The 22992-nt window shown below is 40.0% G+C and overlaps 1 protein-coding gene across 2 annotated transcripts in view; it reads left to right on the top strand.

The window, feature by feature from the left end:
* UNK (unk zinc finger) overlaps window positions 1-21894 on the top strand; it is an 874631-nt gene extending 852737 nt beyond the window's left edge. For both annotated transcript variants that reach the window (XM_044084965.1, XM_044084967.1), the window contains one exon: window positions 20946-21894. In XM_044084965.1, coding sequence (XP_043940900.1) covers window positions 20946-21095 — 150 coding nt within the window. In that variant the 3' untranslated portion in view covers window positions 21096-21894. The remainder of the gene's footprint in view (window positions 1-20945) is intronic.
* The last annotated feature ends 1098 nt before the right edge of the window (window positions 21895-22992 follow it).

The following is a 22992-nucleotide window of genomic DNA, read 5'->3' as shown; positions in this document are numbered from 1 at the left end:
GCCCTGACCACGACATACCTTGCTGTCGGTTTTGTGCTTTATTTAATCAGCGCACTATCCATCATCGGTATATTTTTGCCTCTGAATATTTCGGTTCTCGGTTTAATTATCCAGAAATGTCGTTGGTTAGCCATGTGACTACAGGGATTCTGAAAAAACGCAAAGATAAAGACAGAGACAGGCTGCCGAGGTCCAAAACTGCCGACGACACTTCTCCTAAGCCAGTCGCCAGTTCGCTGGTACTCAGTGAGGTGCTTTTGCAGCCCCTGATACCCGCTACTTTTGATTCGCAGGCCTCTACTGAGACCCATTCAGAGTCTGGTATGCCGCAAGATACTTCAACTATGGAACCCGCGGATGTCTCTACCTTGGATGGGTCCGGAGCCGCTGTGCAGGCACCGGCTTCTGAGGGTGTATTCAGGCCTACGGACTCGCATATTAAATCGACTCCTCCTTCATTACTAAGGCCTAAATCTCGATCCATGTCTAAAAAACCGATGCCCAGGCCACATGCTAAGGCCCCTATGCCTAAAAAACAAATGGTAAAAATGGCTGAAGATCTAATAACTCTAATCAGGGGTAGTCACCCCCCCCCCCCAAGAGGCCTAGGGCTGAGCTTGATTATGAATCTTCTGATCAGGATTCTGTTTCTTCTGATTACCTGGATTTGTCCTTACCTATTTATGAGGATTCTGATGCAGAGGATTCTATGAGGATTTTTCTTTTGGGGAAACCTTTCATACTTTAAGGGAGCATTTTCACTGGGGAAAGTCAGGAATTCTCTGATTCAAAAAAGAGGCTTAGGAATTTCCTTCTTCTACCTCAGCATAGGCCTTTGGCTATTCTTCCTGTACTAGACATTGTTGATGATGTTTTCTCGGAGTCCAGTCTGGCCCCTGATTCCCTGCCTCCTGCACCTAGTAAACCTGACAGATACTACAGGGTTCCTGAGTCCCACAAGTTCCTTTTCAAAAATCCTATTGCAGATCCAGAGACTATTTCTCAGGGGTCCAAGGGCATTAAGGCTTCTACTGCCAAAAATTCTACCCCTTCTGATAGAGACTCCATGGCACTGGATTGATAGGGTAAAAAGTTTTATACTTCAGCAACCTTGGCAATCAGAGCTTTAAACTGCCAATTTCATATGTTAAAATATCAGCAACATGTCATTGGACTGCTTAAACAGAAAATGATGTTTGATTCTTGACTGTGTGGAAAATAAAGATTTACAGGACTTATGCTTTCTGCTGAACAAGTTGGAAAACATACTTTGCAATGTGGTTTTGATTCTTTAGAGGCCTCTTGCAGGGCTGCTGTTACTGGGTCTGTGCTTAGAAGGCATGCTTGGCTTAAGGAGCAATCTTTGCCTGATCATGTTAAAGCTAAATTGTTGGATGCTCCTTTAAATCAGGACCATCTGTTTGGCAACAAGGCTGAAGAAGTTCTTAAAAAGATGGAAGATAAAGCTAAATCTATGCAAACTGTTAAAGATTTTTTACAAGTGCAACCTCCTAGATTTAGTAGGCACTGGCCTACTAATAATTGGTCCTTTCCAGCGCCTTCCAGGTCTTCTCAAGCCAAACCCAGACACAGCAAAAACCCCAGGTTTCAGTCCCATGGGACTTTCAGAACTAAGCAGTGGGGGGCCTCCACTTCCAAATCTGGGAATAACAAGACACCCCCCTATGATAAACAGTCTCAATGACTTCCTTTTAAAATTTCCAAGCACTTATCTTCTGACCGCCCCTTTGGGGGAGAAAGATTGCTCTTCATGCAAAGAACTGGGATCTCTTAACCCAGGACAAATGGGTTTTAAATATAGTGCCCCAGGGATACAGATTTCATTTCCACATGTTGCCTGCACCAAATGGGTGGCTGGACCTGCCCCCAAATCAGTGGGCAGAGGCTCAAAATCAAGTACTTTCCCTCTTAAGCATGGGGGCTATTCAACTGGTACCAGAAGAGGAAAAGGGACAAGGTTTCTACTCCAGACTTTTCCTGGTGCCCAGAAAAGACAAATCATGGCATCCAATCCTGGACCTGTCTACTCTAAACACCTTTCTGGAGATTCCAAAATTCAAGATGCTGACTCTTCACCAATTACTACCTATGCTAGGCAAAGACGCCTGGTTGGCAACACTAGATTTAAAAGAAGCATACCTGCACATCCCAATCAGGGAATCCTGCAGAAGATACCTACGCTTCAAAGCAGGCTACACGCATTATCAGTTCTCTGCACTGCCCTTTGGCTTGTCTACTGTGCCCAGGGTATTCACAAAGTGCCTGGCCCCAGTTATTGCGTTTTGCAGGCAAAGAAGTATTCAAATATACCCATACCTGGACGATTGTCTAATTCAGGCAGAAATCTAGGGCATACTTTTGAATCATCTGGCATTTGTAAAAAGGCTTCTAACTTGTCTGGGGTACACCATAAACGAAAAAAAATCACAACTGGTATCCTGCCAACAAATTACATTCCTGGGAGCAAGCTTGAATACAACTTCCCAGATGGCTTACCTCACGCTAGAAAAGCAAATTCATTTGATAACCTATTTCAAACAAGTGGCCACAAAAACCCTGCTATCTGCAAGACAAATACTGCAAGCCTTGGGATTCATGGCCTCCTGCATTCTTCTAATTCCATATGCAAGACTGCATATGAGGAATCTTCAGTGGTATCTAAAAAGCCTATGGAGTCAACATTCTCACAGCCTAGAAACAATGATTCCTGTCATACCTTGCCTACGCCTAGAGTTCCTCTGGTGGGCAGAGGCCTGCCACCAAAACAAGGGACTACCATTCACACTACCCCCTGCCACCCAAACCCTAACAACAGATGCATCAGACTATGCATGAGGGGCTCACCTGGCAGGGAAGTGCATTCAGGGAAAATGGAACCCAAGTCAAATGCACCTACATATCAATCAAAAAGAAATGTTAGCTGTACAGAATGCTCTGACAGCCTTCAAGGACTACATTCTTCCAGGACAACTAATGGTAAAGACGGACAACACCACGGTTATGTGGTACATAAACAAGCAGGGGGGTACACATTCCTACCCCCTTTGCAGACTAGCCATGGCATTGTGGAACACAGCCTTGAGCTACCAAGTGCACCTACAAGCTCAATTCCTGCCAGGAAAAATAAATGCACTGGCAGATGGACTAAGCAGAAACCTCATGGACCCACACGAGTGGAAACTGGAACCAAGAATTTTCAACATGTCGACAAGCGAATGGGGGAGCCCAGACATAGACCTATTTGCCTCCCCCCAGAACTACCAATTGAACAAGTTTTGCACAAGGACCCCCACAAACAAGCCTGGAAAGTGGATGCTCTGTCCTTCAGCTGGAAAAACCTATCAGTCTACGCCTTTACCCCGCTGCCTCTGCTCTTCAAAGTCCTACTAAAAGTCAAGCAGGACAAACCAAGGATGATTTTGATTGCTCCAGACTGGCCGTGCCAACACTGGTTTCCCCTCGTGCGCAGTGTGTCACAGTTATCTCCATGGCACCTGCATCAGACCCCTTCCCTGCTGTCTCAGCAGGAGAACCAGATTCTGCACCCTCAGCTTCCAACATTGAACCTTGCAGCCTGGCTAATTCTTAAACTCACCCTTATCATCCCTCAGCAAACCTGTGATGGATGTCATCTTAGAGGCAAGGAGGCCTAGTACTAGAAAATCTTTTGCTGAAAAATGGAAAGGATTATGTGCCTGGAACCAATCTCAAGGGATGAGCACAGCAGCACCCAATTTACCTTAGATTTTGCAATACTTAACTGAGATGCTTCACAAGGGCCTGCCTTTTTCCTCCATTAAAATCCATGCCTCAAACATTTCAGCTCATTATAACACAGAACCTCCCCTCTTCTCTCATCCTCTGCTCAAGCAGTACCTCAGAGGGGCCAAAAATTTGAGACCACCCAGGTGAGCCCCAACCCCTACCTGGGACCTTAACTTTGTATTGGAGAAACTCACTCTACCTCCTTTCGAGCCAGCTGCTACTGCAGACTTAAAATTTCTTTCTTGGAAAACAGGTTTCCTTTTAGCAATCACTTCAGCTAGAAGGATATCTGAATTATAGGCTCTTAAGGCAGTGGAGCCTTTCATCATCTTTCATGCGGACAGGGTGTCACTCAGGACCAATCCATCCTTCATGCCCAAGGTGGTATCCAGTGTGACTCTTAATCAGTCCATTCATTTGCCAACCTTCTTTCCCAATCCACAGAACAAAGGGGAATGGATTTTGCATTCCTTGGATGTGCACAGACAACTTAGATTCCACTTGGACAGGACTAAACCTCGAAGAAAATCTGAACAACTGCTGGTAGCATTTGCTGCAGGGGCAGAGGGGAAGGCCATTTCAAAACAAACCATTTCTAAATGGATAAGCCATTGCATTCATTTCTGCTATAAGCACCATGGAAAACTTATCCCCCAGGGGATCAGATCTCACTCCACCAGGGCTGCATCTACTTCTGCAGCCTTTCTCAGTGGTGTTCCTACCAGGGACATCCTAGAAGCTGCTACCTGGAGTTCTGTACATACTTTCACCAACCATTATCATTTGCCAATTTTCTCTAAATCCAGAGCTGGCTTTGCCACTGCTGTCTTGCAGGGCCTTATAGCTGGCCCTAATGCTATATAAACTCCTTCTCCCAACCATAGCTTTGGGAATTTACCCAAATGTAATGACTGCAACAGTGAAAGAAGAAGAACATAGTACAGTTGTGTACACTTACGATAAATGTATATGTTCGAGTGTATTCACTGTTTCAGCCCCCCTAACTTCTTCTGGCTATACCTCTACTTTCCTTTACTATGCTTAAAAGCCGTTTTGGTGTATTTGCTTTTTGTTGGAGGTATACCTTTGTGTTTTTAAGTTTATTCGCTCCCCATTAGGGGGCCACCTGACATCTTGGGCAAGAAAAACTGATGTAATGTCGTCGGCTGCATTTTTTATACCCCTGACGACCTGACGTCATGGAAGAAGGGACAGCAACCGATGCAAGACCCAAGACTTTGTTAATCAGGCCGACTGAGGGCTACCTGCAAGCAGATTACCCAAATGTAATGACTGCAACAGTGAATACACTCGAACATCTACATTTATGGTAAGTGTACACAACTGTACTTTCTCTGGTTCGATTCTCAGCTGGGGTGCCTTCTGTGCGGAGTTTGCATGTTCTCCCTGCGTTCACGTGGGTTTCCTCGGGTACTTCGGTTTCCTCCCACAATCCATAGACATGTGACTGGAGCATTTCTCCCCAAGCCTCCACTGAAAATAGGCTCTGTCCTAGTCGGACTTTCCTGGTCAACAAAATAAATAAAATAAATAAATAAATATTACTGACAGACTTGTAAGCTTGAATGCAAGTCCATATGTTGTGCAGAAGATTTCTAACTGGTTGTCTGATGGAATCCATGTAGTTAGTGTCTCAGGAGCTACTTCTAAAAGCAAATCCATTGCCACTGGTGTACCATAGAGCTCAGCATTTAGCTATCTCCTGTACATTATCTGTTTCTCATCTGTGTGATCACAAAGAGAACACAAACAGGAACTGCTGGATTTTCCTTTATGAAAATGTGTATATAGGGTCAGGCATCTCAATTGGTTTCATTTTGTATTTTTTTTAGTTTAGATCATATATAACCATGTATCTCCTCTGTAACAATTATGCAGTTAAAACAGTAGTGTAGAAGTTTTCTTATGTGATAATAAGCAGCGTATCATCGTCTGAAGACCTCAAGTTTCATCCATTGATATTATTTCATCTAGTGTAAATGTTAACATTTCATTTATTAATTCTTAGCATTTCCTGCTAATGGTCTGACTCTTATCTAACTATTTTTGGTACATTTTCAGAGTTCCAAGTATCAACATGTTTTGTTTTAGTTGTACCAACAAACAGCTAGGGTTTTTGTTTCTGTTTAATGATATACAACTTATTTTATGCAAACGTGTCTTTCTCTGTAAATGTCTTTGAAACATGGTTCTAACATACTGTCTGTAAAATCGCTAAATGGAGGACTAGTGATTCTTTCTCGGTTTGCCTCCAGACACACCTAGTGCAGTAGGTTTGAATTTCAACTGAGTTGTGCTTCCTGTACCTTTATTAGTAGCTGTGGAGGCCACAGCCTGCACTTCACTTTAGAATAATGATGAAAATAACGTTGACTTGCCCACTTTACTGTAAGCCATGTCAATTTCAAAAATGCCGAATAGAAGAAAACACTACACAGAACTAGAGAAAATATACAAAAAAAAGTAAATGGAGAGCAGTCATTTGCCTCAGAGATAACATCAGGAGGAAAAGCATTTCCTTTTGAAATTTGGAAAGCACATAAGCACAAGATTATGCTGAAATGACAGACTCTGTTTAGGGAAATAATTGAAATGAAAAAGAGAGCTGACTCTTGGCATAGGGCAGTAATCTCAATAAATTTGAAAAACAGTGAGGATCCCTGTGCTGTGGGATAGTATCACCCCATTCCAGTGTTGGAGCATGACTAGTGAGTACTTTTAACTATCTTGGCAAATAGATTAGCAAAGACTCTTCCCAAGTTAATTAATGAAGATCAATGCAGTTTTGTAAAAGATTGGCAAACATTTGATAATACACAGGGAAGGTGAAAGGACAAACAGATAGTGCTACTAGGACTAAAGGCTAAAAAGGCATTTAACCATGTACACTGGAAACATTTGTGGGAAGTAATGAGAGGAATGGAGTTAAATGGAAACATTTGTGGGAAGTAATGAGAGGAATGGAGTTAAATGGAAACATTTGTGGGAAGTAATGAGAGGAATGGAGTTAAATGGAAACATTTGTGGGAAGTAATGAGAGGAATGGAGTTAAATGAAGAGTCTGCTAAATTAATTGAAGGAAGTCATAAAACTGAATGCCAGACTGAAGACATTTTGATAGAAAGGAAAACACAGCAAGGGTGCCCACTATCTACATTATTATTTGCAGTATATTTGATGACACTATCACAAAGGATAAGGTGATCTGAAATGTGGGCGTGGAAATGGTAGAGAGGAGAGGAAAAATTGGACCTGTTTGCAGATGTAATTTTGTGTATCGCTAACCCTGGAAAACTATATTAACAAGGTCTATAAAATACTGGTAGACTTTGGGAAAATTTCAGAATGTAAAATAAACGAAGAAAAAGCTGAAGCAATAGGAATGAACTACTTGCCATCATTCACTTTGGTTCAAGATTTCCCATGTCTTATGGATCATTGTAAACTTAAATATTTGGGAACTTGGACAGTGAAAGTAGCAGAAGGGACAGCTAAATAATCTTGGGAACAAGGCAGAAAATTCTGGGAATGATTGAAAAATTGAAAATGATCCAGAGAATATAGTAAAAATGCGTATAGTTCCCCAAATTATATATATCTGTCCGAAACACCAGTGTATGACCCAGGAAGGAAATTTTGGGAAAAACTCAGAAGTGTGATCATGAACTTACTAAACATGGAAGGACAGACACCCTAACATTCAATGGCAAAAGTTTACTTTGCCTAATGAGGAAGAGGAATATATTCAGTATCCCAGCTAAAAATGGTATATTTATTGCAAAACCCCCAGTGTAAGCAAAATGGAAAAGCAGTGTTGCTGGGACAACCAGGACAGAATACGGAGGTAGGAGTGTTAGGAATGGTGAGGCAGATTCTTCATGAAGCCATGAGGACATGAGGGACCTTATCAAAAACTGATGGGAGAGGAAGTAAAAGAGAGATACAGACTGAAGGAATATAGAACTTGGGAATTTGAAATTTGGCCAATAGGGATGAGTACAATCCCTTTTATGACAAATATGCTACTTAAAGATACATAAGGCTAGGTATCTTATCATCCCAGTGACCACTTGCCCACTATTGTTCCTGTGTTCCTTTAGGCCCATCTAACATCTTTGCCTTTAAAAAGCTACAGTCTAATCAATTATTGAAGCACATAAATGGCTAAGGTTTAGTGTATGATAAGCAGCATGCTTTTTGCAATGCATTTATTTTATTTTAGAAAAATATACAATATATTAGAAAAGAAATATACAAAACTTGTTAGACAACCTCACATGAGCATAAGTAGTACAAGGAAGAAACATAAATATACAAGACATAGCTATGTATAACAACATTCATCAGAAGAGTAACATAATACATAATACCGACATTCATCAGAGTAACTTAATACATAATACCATGAATTATGGATAGTTTGCATTACATGGCGTTATATATGAAGCTGTAGCAAGTTGTAGTGTGATTCTAGATAGAGGGGGGTGTTGGAGATAGGTTCATAGGTTGGTACTAGGCTATCAGCCCTGGGGCCTATACAAGCCTAGCCATAACAATTCCCTGTCTATTTCTTCCCACACTATTTACTTCCCTGGACCCCTGTCTAGCAGGGCGACTGACGTGATCCCCGGGGTGAATTTCCTTTCTCCCATCCAATCATCAAGGTTCCTTTTGAAGAGGACCAAAGAGGCACTCTGCGGGCAATCTATTCCAGAGTCTGGGGAGTCTCTGGGTCAGGAACCTATCCCTCCAGCATATTTTGTTTATTGTGATGACAAGGTTTAGATCCTTGGAGCGTGTGGCTCTGAGGGATTGGGATTTCTTTAAGTGTAGCATGTCCAACAGCTCTGAGTTTGACATGGCCTTGTATGTTGAGCAAAGATTGCCTCTGAGTAGACGATATGCGACAGAGTATAGCTGGAGTTTTTTAAGGCGGTCAGCGTAGGGCATCTGCTTTAGGCCTGTGATTCTTTTAGTGAGGTATTTCTGCGGCCTTTCCAGTTGTTGCAGATGTCTTGAGAGGTACATACCAAACGGGGCATTGTATTCTATAATGGATCTAATGAGGGATGAGTACAGTGGGACAATGACCTCCTTTTTTCTGGATGAAAAGCCCTTAGTGATGAGGTGTGCCACATAGAAGGATTTCCTGACTGTTGTGGCGATGTGGTTATCGAAGGTGAGACCACTGTCCACCTGTGTCCCTAAGTCTCTTATCACACTTTCGGTGTTTAGTGTACTGCCACCTATATGGTAATTCACGGATACATGTTTTTTCCCAAAGGGGATAACTATACATTTCTTGGCATTGGGCTTGAGCCCATGGCTCTGGCACCAAGCATCTGTTTCTGTAAGGCCCTTTTGTAGAGTATCCACATAATTTGGGGATTCAATAATGGCTCCCAGTTTGCATTCATCTGCGAACTTTGTTGTCCAGAGTCCCTTAGTGTTGGCCTGTACTTCAGAGAAGTAGATGCCAAACAAGAGCGGTCCCAGGACTGAACCCTGAGGTACTCCACTTGTCACTTGTCTGAAGCTGGATTTGGAGTCGGCTACTTTTACAGTGTGGGTTCTATCAGTAAGCCAGTTAGCAACCCATTGGGTGACGTAGGGATTAATGCCCAGCTTAGTAAGTTTATCTATGATTCCAGAGCGGGGGATGGTGTCAAAGGCCTTGGCAAGGTCTAGATAGGCTGTGTGGACCACCTTACCCTTGTCCATGGCTCTGGAGACTGATTCGAAGAAGTCAATCAGGTTCAGGAGACAAGATCGGCCCTTCACAAACCCAAACTGGATAGGGTCCAGTGTTTGAAGGTTGAAAATGTCTTTGTTTATAAGTTCCATGATAATACGCTCCATGGCCTTGCAGATGAGGCTTGTGAGACTGATGGGACGGTAGTTTCCGGGATCCAAGGTGGATCCCCCCTTGTGGAGTGGGATAACTGGAGCTCTCTAGAGTGAAGGTTTGAAGGAGTTAGCCCTGGTCAGAGCATGTACATATCCAAGACTTGGTGAGGTAGGATTTTAGTTCATTTTTAAAACTAATTTTGATTGCATGAGTCCTGATTTCAAGTGGGAGAGAGTTCCACATCTTTGCAATAGTGCAGGAGTAAATTGAGTCTCCTGAGATGTGTCTGCTTTTGGAAACTTCAACCAGCCCTTTATTGGTGGACTTTAGCATCAGCTATTGGAGTAATGGTTAAGCCATGTAAGGATGGGGTTTTGTTGGGATGGTAGATAATTTGATGAGCTACAGTGAGTTGGTTTAATGTCAGTAAGTTTGGTAAATCAAGCCAGGATAGTTTTTGAAGGGCTAAGCAGTGGTGAGATCTGTAGGAAGAATCAGTAGCAAATTTAGCTTTCTTGTAACAAGTAAATAGCTTGTTTAAATCACCTTTATTTAGGTTAACTAGAACAGGGGATGCATAGACTAATGTAGAGAGTAGGTGGGTTCTTGCTATGATAAATTTACTATTGGGGGTCAAGATAGTTTTTACATCTATAGAGTGTGCTTAGTTTTTTAATGCACTTTTCTTATGGTATTAGCTATGTGCTTGTCGAATTTCATGTTTTGGTTGATGATGACACCTAGTAGCTTGGTATGTGCAACCAGTGCAATATGGGTATTGTCGGAGTTGATAATTGTAAAAGGGGAAATGGAATCTATAGCTTTGGAGGGATAAAGGAGCATAAGCTGTTTTATTTATTTATTTTTTTGGGGGGAGGGTATGTATTAATTGAGAGTCTGATAACTAGGTTTCAATGGCTATGAAGGATTCTTGGGTTGTTTTCTGTAGGAGTTGAAGAGATGGGGCTGAACAGATTAGGGCAGAGTCATTGACGTATTGAACTAAGCTTGCATGGAGGGTGACTTCATGAAGGTTGTTGGTGAATATTGTGAAGGAGTAGAGTGTAGATCCTTGGGGCACACCTAAGGTGACAGGGAGAAAGGGGGATAGAGAGTCCTAACATTTAACAGCTTGCTTATGGTTTGAAAGATAGTCCCTTAAACTATAGGAGTGCAGTTTAGTTTAAGTTCTGAGAGAGAAGTCAGTAGTTTGTTATGGAAGATGGTATCAAATGCTTTGGAGCAGTCCAAAAAGACAGTTGATACCAAATTGCCTGCATTCTGCTGTTGATTAACGTGGTTGATGAAGCTAATAAAGGCAGTTGTGGTTGAGTTCCAGCTAGGTGATTGTTGGATAGAAGGTATTTTAGTATTTGGGAATATATACATTTCTCTAGTATTTTAGCAGTGTGTGTGTGTGTGTGTGTGGGGGGGGGGGGGGGGTAGTATGGCTATTAGATGATAGGTAATTCGATTGAGTCACCCCCTTTGTGTAGAGGTATTATATGTGAAAGTTTACAGAGGAGTGGAACTTGTTGCTCAGAGATTGACCTATTTATAATTATAGAGACTGGGTATGAAATAGCATTGGCTGCAATCTGGAGATATTCTGCTAGGAGTTTATCAGCTGCTAGGTAGTGGGTTTTAGTTTGGTCAAGTATCCTATGATGGCTGGAGGGAGAAATAGTTTTGGTTGGTTGGGGAATTAGGCAGGTTTGGGAGGGTTGTAGGAGATGAGTTTTTTGCCAGCTTGAAAATGGAGTTGGTAAAATATTCATTAAATTGTGTTGCAGTGTTTGTATTTGTGTCGATGTTAGGCGGTAGGGTAATAGTTTTACCAAGTTGGAGAATTTTACTTATGGCTACCCAGAATTTTCGCAGGTTAGCATTATGCTCGGTTTGTATATTTGAGTAATGGCTTTTCTTATCCATTCTTATCTGCTTTTTAGCCTATTTTTTTAATTCAAAGAATAGTTGCCTGTTAATAGTAGTTTTGTTATGATGCCAGATGTCCATTGCTTCACCTCTTTGTTTTAGTAGAAGCTGGCTACTTTTGGTGAGCCAGGGGGCAGAGTTAAACTTTGTACGAATTATTCTTGGAGGGGCAAGTTGGCCAAGTATGTTCAGAAAGGTGAAGTTAAAGTAGTCTACTGCCTCATTGAGGGGGGAGGTTTGAGAGGGGTGACCAGTTACAGTGGTTTAGTATTGTTATTAGGTCATCTGCTCTGAAGTTCTTTTTGTATCATATATGTTAGATGGAGCTACTTTTAGTGGGTTTAATTTGTAGTCTTAACAGAAAAGTAGGGATGTGGTCACTTAGGGTGTCAGGTAATGTATTGGGGTATTGTGTCTTGGATGGGCAGTTAGTGAGGATCCAGTCTAAAATGGATTCTTTTTTTTTTTTTTTTTTTTTTTTTTGGTAGCTCTGTCTATTCTGGTTGGGGTTTGGATAAGTTGAGTGAATCCGAGTAGGTTTAAGTGAGAAGTGGTGAGGGGTGAGTTTATTGAAATCCAATCAATGCTGAAGTCACCTAAAATGAGTGTTTCATGGGGAAAGGATTTTGATGCCCATTGGATTATGGATTCTAGTGTATTAATATTGTTCCCGGGAGGGATATACAAATCTAGTATATTCAGCTGTTTTTGAGGGTTAATTTGTACCTTTAAGAATAGGAATTTGGCATTATTGAAAGTAGGGATGTTTATGTTAAAATGGTCAACTGTAAGGTTATTTTTGAAAAGCAAGGTGACACTACCTCCTCTTTTGGATGTATGGTCTTTTCTGAGTAGGTTGCAGCCTGGGGGCAGTAATTCATTGTCCTTGTTATGTGGCTTAAGCCAAGTTTCAGTAAGGAGCACAGTGTCTGAGGCATAAAAGGATAAAGCTGCATGCAGTTCATCAAGTTTACGCATACTTCTTATGTTGTTAAGAATTAAGATGGCAGTGGGTTTGTTAAGGAAATTTAGAATAAATGTAGGTTGATTTGTCACTCTTGGGGGTGGGTAAAGGTACAAGATTTGGTTGAATAGCTGCACTGAGTATTACTTGAGAAGCAATGTTCCCTGTAGTGTGGAGGTATTTGTTGATAAATACGTTGTACTGGATGGTGATGCAGCCTTTTGTAGGGTAGAAGGGAATCTTAAATCGGGTCAGCTCTAAGTTAGAGTGATTGTATATTGTGGAAGAGATGTAAAATGAAAATTCAGTAGCTATGACAGAATAGAGCTGGGTGGGAGAGTTACCAGACAGGTTGTGATTGAGGTTAATTTGGCAGGAAGTGAGGTGGTTTGCTATAAAGAGAATTATAATAAGTAAGGCATGTAGGGAGTACATTTTGAACATTAGAATACTTAGTTGCAAAGAAGGGGGGAAGAAAGAGAATGTAGATAGATTTTGTATATAAGGGGGACATGAGGGTGAGATTGGGCTTAGTAGCTGTGAGGGTAGTTGTGGGTGTGTATCTAGTTCCTGAATTTAATTGGATTAGTAGCAAAGCTGGTTATTGTGAGTGTAGCTTAGGTTTCTGTTGTGTGATTGGTTAATTGTATAGGAGGGGCTATGAGTGGATAACTATAAGTTAAAGGAAAGTGGGTGTGGGTGGGAATGAGGGTAGGGTAGGAGAGCAGAGTGAGCCCGAGCTTAGTGGGGCTACACTGGCCAGGGAATTTTCAAGAAGAAAAAAGAAAAACAATCAGTAGATAGGAGGTTTACGACTGGGTGTTGAGGAAGAAACAATATACAGGGGAAGCAATAGATTATAAACTAGCAAGTAGGAAGGTTAGGGTAAGGGGGACTGTATAAGAGAATGTGATTTGGTGTCCAACAGTATGTGGTTTGAGAATGGGGTGTGCCGAAAAAGAAAACAGATTGAGAGATAGTGTTAGAGTTTGGAGGGGGAGAGTGTTCAGCAGTTCTGGTGGGCTTTTAAACAGCAGTGTGATCCCTACATTATATGTCATGCCATATTTTTTTGCTCCTTGTGAGCCCAGATCATGGCTGAAAAAGGTCAACTGATCAGTCCACTTTCATGGTTATCAAATAGTAATGTATACACCCAATGAACTTTTCCACTATAAAGTTCTGTTTTTTTGGTATCCATAGAGCACCTGCAACATTCCAGAAGCTAATGGAAAGATTCTAAGACCCTATAGTAGATATGCACCAGCCTACCTGGTTGACATTGTAATATTCTCCTAAAAACAGAAATGATACTCCCTAAATTAAAAATCATACTGAATTCCTTACACCAAGCTGTATTGATAGCTGATCCATTTTAAGTACAAGTCAGAAGTGGTACAAGCCTGATGTCTGGAGTGTATAATAGACAGAGAGGGATAGTGAAATCACAGGCTCAAACAGTTGAGGCAGTTCAGAACTGAAAGAGCAGGTTAAGGCATTTTTAGGCCCACTGAGCTATTATCACAAATTTTTCCCAGACTTGCTGCTGTTGTCTGTCCCTTGATTGAGCAAATCAAGCGAGGGTAGGCCTCAATTGACAGTTCTGTGGATGGTTGAAGCTTAATAAGTTGTTAGGAAGGTGAAACATCTGCTTTGCTGGAACCTGTATTGATTGTCCCTTACTTCTTCAAACAGATCCTGGTATACACTGATGCCTTCAAAGTGGGCCTCAGTGGAGTGTTGTCGTAAATGGTAGAGAGAGAGGAATATGCTGTTTGTTTTATCAGCTGAAAGCTTATCAGTGCTGCCCTCAAGTAGTACTTGCTGTGAAGGGGATTTATACTTTATACAGACAGTGCTTCTCTTCATTGAGACAGCATGCAACTCTAAACTAGCTCTATGAGTGTTCACCCCTCCAGCTCTACAATTTTCAGATTAAACTTTATCCAGCTTGAGCAACCATAAGAGATATGGGCTGTCTTGGGTGGTGAGCCCCTCCACTGAGGCTCAAAACTGTGTTGTACACATGATGAGGAAGGAGGTCATGTAACAGTGGCTGAACCAGGAGCTGATCCAGGGAACTACATTGTTTTGGTTCATGTGATATATAATTGAGGGTGTGTCACTGTAGTAATAAATTCATGGCAACTGCTTCTGGAAATTTTGAAGGGCTGTTAATTTTCCAGGATGACAGATTCCAAGCCTGTGGTTCAAGGTATGGTTGCAAGGAGGAGTCTCAAAAAGCTATATGTGCTGTAAAGGAACATGGTGTTTCTGGAAGTTGAGGAACTGGAGATGTGGTGTTCTAAAGAGAAGTTTTGGATCACACTGGCTCTTCTGGATTTAGCCAGAATATGGAGTGTAAAGCTGTATGTACTGTTTTCACTGCCTAGCTTTTGGGGTGTATTAACACCACAAAAACATGTAAAGACTGGAAGAACGAAAATTTTGGGAGTTTGGACTTGTTTTAACCTGTAAAAAGACTGATTTTTTTTATTATGAACCATATTTGCTTTAGAACTAAGAATGACTGTTCTAAGTTGTTTTTGTTTGCCCCAGCCTTCACAAAGAAACATCTTTTTATATAATAAAATTGAACTTCAGATTAGAAAACTGTCTCCATAGACTAATTATTTTACTGGAGTGACCACTGACTTAGCAGGAAGCTCTACAGTGTGTTGATCTCAAACCAGTAAAATTAAAAAAAAAAAAAAACAGCCTAATTGCAGGGCACTACAACTTGACAGCATTTATTACCACAAAAAGTATAAACAATTTAGCATTTTTTTAAATTTTATTTTACATTTGTTTCCTGGGATGGTCCAGTGAGCTGAAAAAAGCCCCTTTTCAGCGGAGGCCCGGGGAAAAAAGCTCCACATTAAGAAAAACAAACAAATAAAGTTACAATCCAAAAAAAACCCAGCATAAGTATACATGTCGTCTTCTTCTTTCGGCTTTTCCCAGTTAGAGGTCGCCACAGCGGATCACCTTGTCCGCTCATGATTGGCAGTAGAGTTTTATGGTATCGAGTTGCCAGCCCGGGGCCCAACCTTCCACAGAAGGCACACCCACGCACACACCTAGGGCCAATTTAGAGTGTCCAATCCACCTGCAAGCAGGTCTTTGGGATGTGGGAGGAAACTGGAGCACCCAGAGGAAACACACGCGACCACAGGGAGGACATGCAGACTCCTCACAAAAGGCACCCCAGCCGAGGATCGAACCAGAGAACCTCTTGCTGTGACGTGGCAATGCTAACCACTGCACCACCGTAGTATACATGTCTATAAACATAAAAAGTTTTTTTTTTAAGAAATCTCTTTATTATGTTATAAATGTAAAACTTCTAGTAAGAGGGTCATGTATATTTACAACTTATGGAGGCATGATCCATATACCCAAAAACTTTAAATCAGTAATGTAACAAGTAGGTACTGCACTGGTAGTATGTCAATAACAAAAATTTCAGTGTACAATTTGTGGAAAAGTTTACATCTTAAATAAACATATTTAGAATTTTGATGAGTAGGTAAAAAAAAAAAGGTTTGCCTAAACAGGGGGTGACACATTTTCCTTACATTTATAGCAAATAGGTGGCTAGATAAAAGCTAGTAAACAGTATTAGTAATGCAGAAAGTAGAGGGAGGCGTGCAATATGAACTGATAGGGAGGGGAAAAAAAGGAAGGGTGAGTCTAAGTGTAAGACATTATGAGCTTAGAGCTCTACAGCAGTGGAGTCTTAATAGACTAGAAATAGAACTGTAGAGCAGGTGTAGTGAAACTATCCAGGCATTATTGGCAAAAGAGAAAACTTGAGTAATACAGTAGTGAAGTCTAGTGATAGCAAAAAGTACTAATGAACAGGTGTAGTAAAACTGTGGAAGCTTGTTGGAAAATGGAGAGGGTGAGAGGGGAGGGGAGTATAGTAATGGAACAGAGGCTGGGATAGTGAGAGGACAGAAAGGGTGAAAAGCTATTAGAGAAATTAAAGGCTAGTGTGTGAGAAAGAGGGTGAAAAGGAGCTTAGAGAGGAGGGATATATTATCAAGGGTTGATACAGGAGCAGAGCCAAATATTGGTGAGGTTTCAACTCATATAAACTGTGACTTCATCAGAATGAAATACAAAGTTAAACACCCCAACATGTAAAACTTCCATCACAATTACATGTGGTCTGTTGTCCAATTACATTTCTCCTTTTTTATTAACATACTATAACCTATTAATATGACAAATCCCTCCTATCAGATAACATGCTGAATAATTATAGTCATAAAAAATATTCTGTGATTGCTGTTGTTGCATTGTAAGTAAAATAAAATATGTAATTACAATTTATCTGACTATAATTTTATCACTCTGCATACAGGATATTGTTTAAACCTGATAACTTAGTAGCATTAAGCTTCAAATGCCAGATTAACTCCCTATGTTCCAGGCTACTTTCCCAAGTACCACCCACAGGATTTTTATAGTCTTTCTCCACAATAAAGAATCAAAACATTTTGAAATCATCACATATCAAAGAATGTTTTGTACGATGCATTCTTCTCATTTTCATGCTTTATATCATAAAGCATTTTCAGAAACTCTATTCTTTAAGTATCTTTCAGTTTTCCCTACATAAAATCCATCACACGTGGCATACAAAGCAAGGTAGTTTGATAGCTGAAGTGTACCTGACATCCTGTAGATTTATCAAAACCAGCCACAATGACAAAGTGACTAAGATAAACCTACAATGTTTACAGAGGCCCCATTTTGACATCCTTTTTATATTCCCTCTGACTTGTTCTTTCTCTCCAAAATCTCTTTAATATTTTTCCCTTTTCTAAAAACTATGATCGGTTCATTCCCAAGGTTGTTTTTTTTAATTCATTGCAGAATGCTACATCCCAGTTGCTATTAATATTGTGTGTCTTATTTGTATTAGCACTAAAGGGTAAAATCATGGCTTTAAACTTATTGTTGGACTTGTTTATAGGATTTTCCCTTTTTTTATCATATAAAATAAGTTGAAAATTAGAATATCTATTTTCAAACACCTCAGTTTTTATTTTAAAAGGTCCTGGGGATAGCCCCTATCCAGGCACCTCAATTTTGAAAGTTTTATAATCAGAAATTATTTCAGACAGGTGGATGTGTTGCCCCTTAACAATACTTTTCTTTTGAAAATAAGGATGATTAATTTTAAAATGTTAGTAACGATTAGAAAATGTATCCGTCCTATAGGTGTTTGAATTAAACTTCCCATTCTCCTCATCTTTGGAGATCAAAACATCCAAGTAATTCCTCAGAAAATGTCATGAATCTTTTAAAATGTATCCCCAGTCAAAAAAAAACACATTTTCTAAACTTTCTATCAATGTACAGGGCAGTTGGTTCAGTCTTAGATCCCCCGCTGACACTGTTGGTTTTAAAGGGGATCATACCATATTTTTTTTATGACTGTGTATTCATTTAGTATTTTATTTGATAGGAGATATTTATCATATTAATAGATTATAGTATGTTAATAATAAAGGAGAAATTTGTTAGGTCTAAATGTCACGTGATCATGATTTAAGTTTTAAATGTTAGATGTTTGTATTTCATTCTGATGAAGTCTAGCAGTTATGAGATAAAAGCACTCATTTTGTATACATGCTGTTTTAATAAATGCTGTCAAGTTGTAGTGCCTTGCAATCAGCATGTTTGTTTTACTTGACTGAAGTCTTTATCATTTTCTACAACATGTGTATGTTAATCAGTTTATAAACTTTTTAGTAAAACATTTTTCTGTCCACCTGAAATTCCTTACCTTGTCTAATCTGTAGACATGGAGGCTGAGAGGCTTGGCAGTCTTTCTGTGCATGACAGCATGGCATATACTGACACTAAATACATGTCATTGTGCAAGGAATTTTCAAGAAAAATGCCAGACTGTGATTAGTGGAGAGTATTAAACCAATTAAAGGTGCTCTGGCTCTGAGTCACAGAGAGTAAACTCCTGACTGTGCACCAGGTAGCCTAAGTTTGACTAGTAGCCCAGATGCTGACAGAGCTGGTTAGGGAAGGGTGGGAGTCAGTGGGCTGATACTGGCTTGCCCATCCTAGGTGGAGAGAGAAAGGGGTGGTTCTGGACAGCCATTCTCTGAATGCAGGCAGAGGCTTGCAGGCAATGATTATGGCCACAGACTGGGGACATTAGCTTGGTCCAACTGAGCAGGTGATGATAGCCCTCTATAGCATGTGTGTGTTTGTATGTAAGCATTCATGCATACTTTGGGGAAGGACATAGCAAATTCTTCTGCAGCAGCACATTGGCTACCAGAGAAAGAGGTTAGGACTGTAAGCAGAGAAGACCTGATAGTTACCAGAGTGATGGCCTCTGCGATCAACTGTCACCTCACAGGGAATTAATGAGCTAGAGGAATGGCTGTCATCCTGTGAGGAATGAATTGGCTAGCAGATCTTCTGGGGAAAAGGTTAATGGTTGGCAAGCAGGGAGAACCCACAAGAAAAAAGCAGGGGACCTATCAAGAAGATTTCTTTGTAGATCAGCTGGTAGTTGAAAAAATTATCCATTATTTTCTTTCATGCTAAATAATCTGCCCATAGGGTATTGTTCTGTGTATTGGAAGGGGTGCACCAGTCACATTTAAGTGTCAGGAGCAGTACAGTATTTTATTTATTTGCACATTTTCACTTCCCTTTTATCCACTTCAGGGTCACAGGAGAGCTAGAGTCTATCCCTCTAAGTGGCAGATGTAAGGAAAAATCTAGTCCTGAACAGGCATTCGGATAGACACACACACGCACACTCTCTCTCTCTCTTAGTGTAGACACACTTCCAGAACTTCCCTGTTTCACTACCCACATCTTTGGAATGTGACTGGAAACTGGAGACATAGCAGGGTCTGGAGAGAAAGAACTCTGGCCAGTTACCAAACAGAAAAGCCAAGCACTGTGAGAAGCAATGCTGAGCACAGAACCCTGTGCTACTTGTACGTCTGCTACCCTTGTTGTTACTTAAATTGATGCTTAGTTATATTTTTATGAATTTCATATTGCTACAATTACAACTGCGGTGGTGGTGCTGCGGTAGCGTTGTCACCTCACAGTAAGACGTTGTCCTGTTCGATTCTCAGCTAAAGCGTCTTCTGTGTGGAGACATGCGTGAATGGGCATACCTTCGTTGAAGGTTGTGCGTCAGAGCTGGCAACAAGGTACGTAAAAATCTACTGCCAATTATTAGCGGACCGGAGTTCCCCTGTGGTGACCCCTAACCAGGAAAAGCCGAAAGACACAAACAACAGCATTTCTAACTTTTTAGCCTAAAGCTGTGTTAATGAACTTAGATAAACTTGTTATGTCTGTTATCCACCTACAGGATGTAGACCAGGAGAGATGAAGACCTAATAATTTATGTAGTACATCTGTAGAGTCCTTTAAGCGTGTTGATTGCTTCAGAGTTATATATTTGAGCATCCTATCTACATATTTGGCAACTCAATTCAGTTAAAATCCCAATGTTTAGTACAGCCTAAGTCTTTCCAAGTTTTTATTCATCTTTGCCAGGAAATGCAAAAATGGGTGTATTGTTAGCACAGCCGTATTTAGTAAAACTCAAGTTTCTTTACAAAGTTTCTTCCAGACCATATGTTAGATGTCTGTGTTTTCATTTATTGCAAATGTGATTTTTAGCTGCAGCCATATTTTAAAGCACTTTGACAGAAATATTTTCCCTGTGGTTGTCTTTCTTATCAGTATATGAAGGGAACAAGTGATAGGGAGAGAATTAAACACAATTCTAATATTAAATTACCAAATTAGATCACGCATTATACTGTCTCTGTGTCAGATGTAAATATGATGAAGTAAGTGCAGATTTTGATAGTGATTTTACTGTTCTGATGTATTTAAAACTTAGAAGGCCCTTGTCTTTTAACAAAGGCAAAGTGTGGTCTGACTGTTTGTATTTAGGCTATAAAGTTAGGTTTAGAGGTTAAAGATTTTGAAAGATATATTTCTTTATTTGAGCTAAGTCCAGAATTGCAGAGTGACATAGTATTCTATTATAGGTATATGTATTACTTTAAAAACAAAAAAATATCTGTATTTAACAATGAGGGACAACTTCAGTTGAATCACTAACAGAGGATGGACCAGGTGTTTAAGGAAAGTACTGCAGTTGTCAATAGTGTTAGTTATTTGAATGGGCTTCCTGATATGCTAGTGTAATTTGTTTGACTCCCCATGTTCATAGTTGCTCTTGTGGTGAGAATATTCCCATTTCCATCTTTTTCAGATAGTGTTCTAATTGCAATATACTGGCTGTGTAAGATAATTACAGACCTAGCTTTTAAAGGTGGTTTTGATCTTTGCTTGTCTGTTTTCTGTCATTTGCAGGCCATATACCAGCTGCAGAGTGTTAAATGCCTGAATTGTCAAGAGCTGAATCGTATTGTCCTACCATGTCAACATGCCATGCTGTGTGAAGTCTGCTCAACAAAAGAGCAGTGTCCAGTGTGTGACACCAGCAGGACGCTACCTTCCTAGGAACTAGCTTTTAAGATGTATTGCCATAGGAAGTTCATTTCCGATCCCTTCATCCTTTTTTATATGACATTTTTGCAGAGCACTTTGAACATTTTGTTTTTAGCATTGCTAATTTGTATCCATACTTGATTCCCCCCTTTGTAGGGGGTACAAAGTATTTTGTATAAGTACTTTTGCATCCTTTCTCCCAGCATGTGCTCATCTGTGAGAGAGGAGCACTCTTCCAAGATTTATTGTCTAAAATGCTGAACATTGTCTTCCTAGAGTTTGGACTTGCTTTCCTGGGGCTCTTAGTTAACATATTCAATACGTTGTGCACTGAGGAGGGGCGGCATTATATCTGCACTGCTTCTCCACGCCAGCTGTCATAGGGTTGAGGTATTTTCTGGGCTGCGTTTTAGGCAATCCACAACACAGGCAACCTTTTGAAATTGTTTCTGTGCTATGTTGGCATTACCTGCAGTGTTTATGTTCCAGGTCTGATGGGGGCTCTGATTTTATGAACAGTATAGCTTGAGTAATGATGAGGGTTGCAGTGCTTACTTGCATGAATTGTATCCTCCCTTTTCGTTTATCAAGAGTGAACCTGCTGTGTTTGTTTCACTTTATTTGATATCATGATGCATTCTATAATGTTCTGCAAGACCTGTAAATCATGTACTTTATTTTCCTAGCATCTGTGACTTTGTCTGTTTACTAGCTATTTCATAAATTGAATTTTCATTTAAAGGTAAGATGAGGGGACGGTGAGGCATCTTACTTTTTATTTTTTTAAATAAAACATTCATTTTTACCTTAATGTCTAGTCTCATAAGTCATGGTTTTCATTTTGATTTTGCTGGTTTCCTGTAAAACAAGACAACCTAATGTCTGATTTACATTCACTTTGATCTGGTTAATAGTGTTTTTTATGTAAGTAGCAAGTTTGTATATTTAAATTGTTTTAAGCAGTGATTAAAAGACTGGAAGTTAGTAACAGTAGACATACAGCTGAGTTCATTCCAAACTGCCATAATGGAAAGGAACTTATGATGATCATTTCCTTTAAGCAGGATTTGTTTTAACCTGCATTGTTGCCTCCCTACACTCTGATATTCCACTGCCTGCCTTTGTCCCTCTGTTCAGCGCTGTCATCTGCCATATTTAAGACTCTTTCAACCCCACCCCATTGTGATACTTTGTTTGTGTGAAAAAGGTGGTTTATAACCATGGTGAGATCATGAAGTAGCTGCAGCCAATAGGGACAAAGCCAGGAATAAATTAAAAAAATTAGAAATAACTTTTGCTCAGAAGGGAAAAACAAAAGGAAGACATGTATTAAATAAAAGTTTTACAGTCTTTCACACAAAAATATGTTTCAGGTAAATCTAAAACATGGTAAAAACAAGTTACCTGACAAGCAAAGCACCCTCAAAACGAAAAATGTCAAAATGTAGTCCAAAAGTGAGGAGTGCACCAGGCTGCAAATAAATCTCACCAAATCTTCCACAGACTGTCCTTTATTAAGACAAACAGGTATAAAAATAGACAGGTAAGCGCTTTCGCGTTGGTATAACGCTTCTTCAGACCTTTAAAAGTGTATGAATAATGCATCCCTTTATATACCATAGTACATTGCACCTTAGTTGATTAAAGACCACAAGGTGTAATTAATGTAGTTAATGATGCTTGCAAATTCAAACAAGTCTGAGTATAAATGTCTTACTAAATTATACAAAGCTTATGAAAGCACATACAATAGGCTTGTGAGAACACACATAAACATATAAATAGACTCATGAGTTAAAAACACATCAAAAACATATATTAAAACATGTATTAAAACATATATTAAAAACATGTATATTGAATACATAATATAAATGTGTAGAATTCAATGGTTCAAGGGTCTACTGGC

This window comes from Protopterus annectens, chromosome 10.part0, assembly GCF_019279795.1.
Source record: "Protopterus annectens isolate FY-2018-M chromosome 10.part0, PAN1.0, whole genome shotgun sequence".
Taxonomy (NCBI): Eukaryota; Metazoa; Chordata; order Ceratodontiformes; family Protopteridae; genus Protopterus; species Protopterus annectens.
Note: the sequence above shows the minus strand (reverse complement) of the source record. Positions and strands in the feature narration are given on the sequence as shown.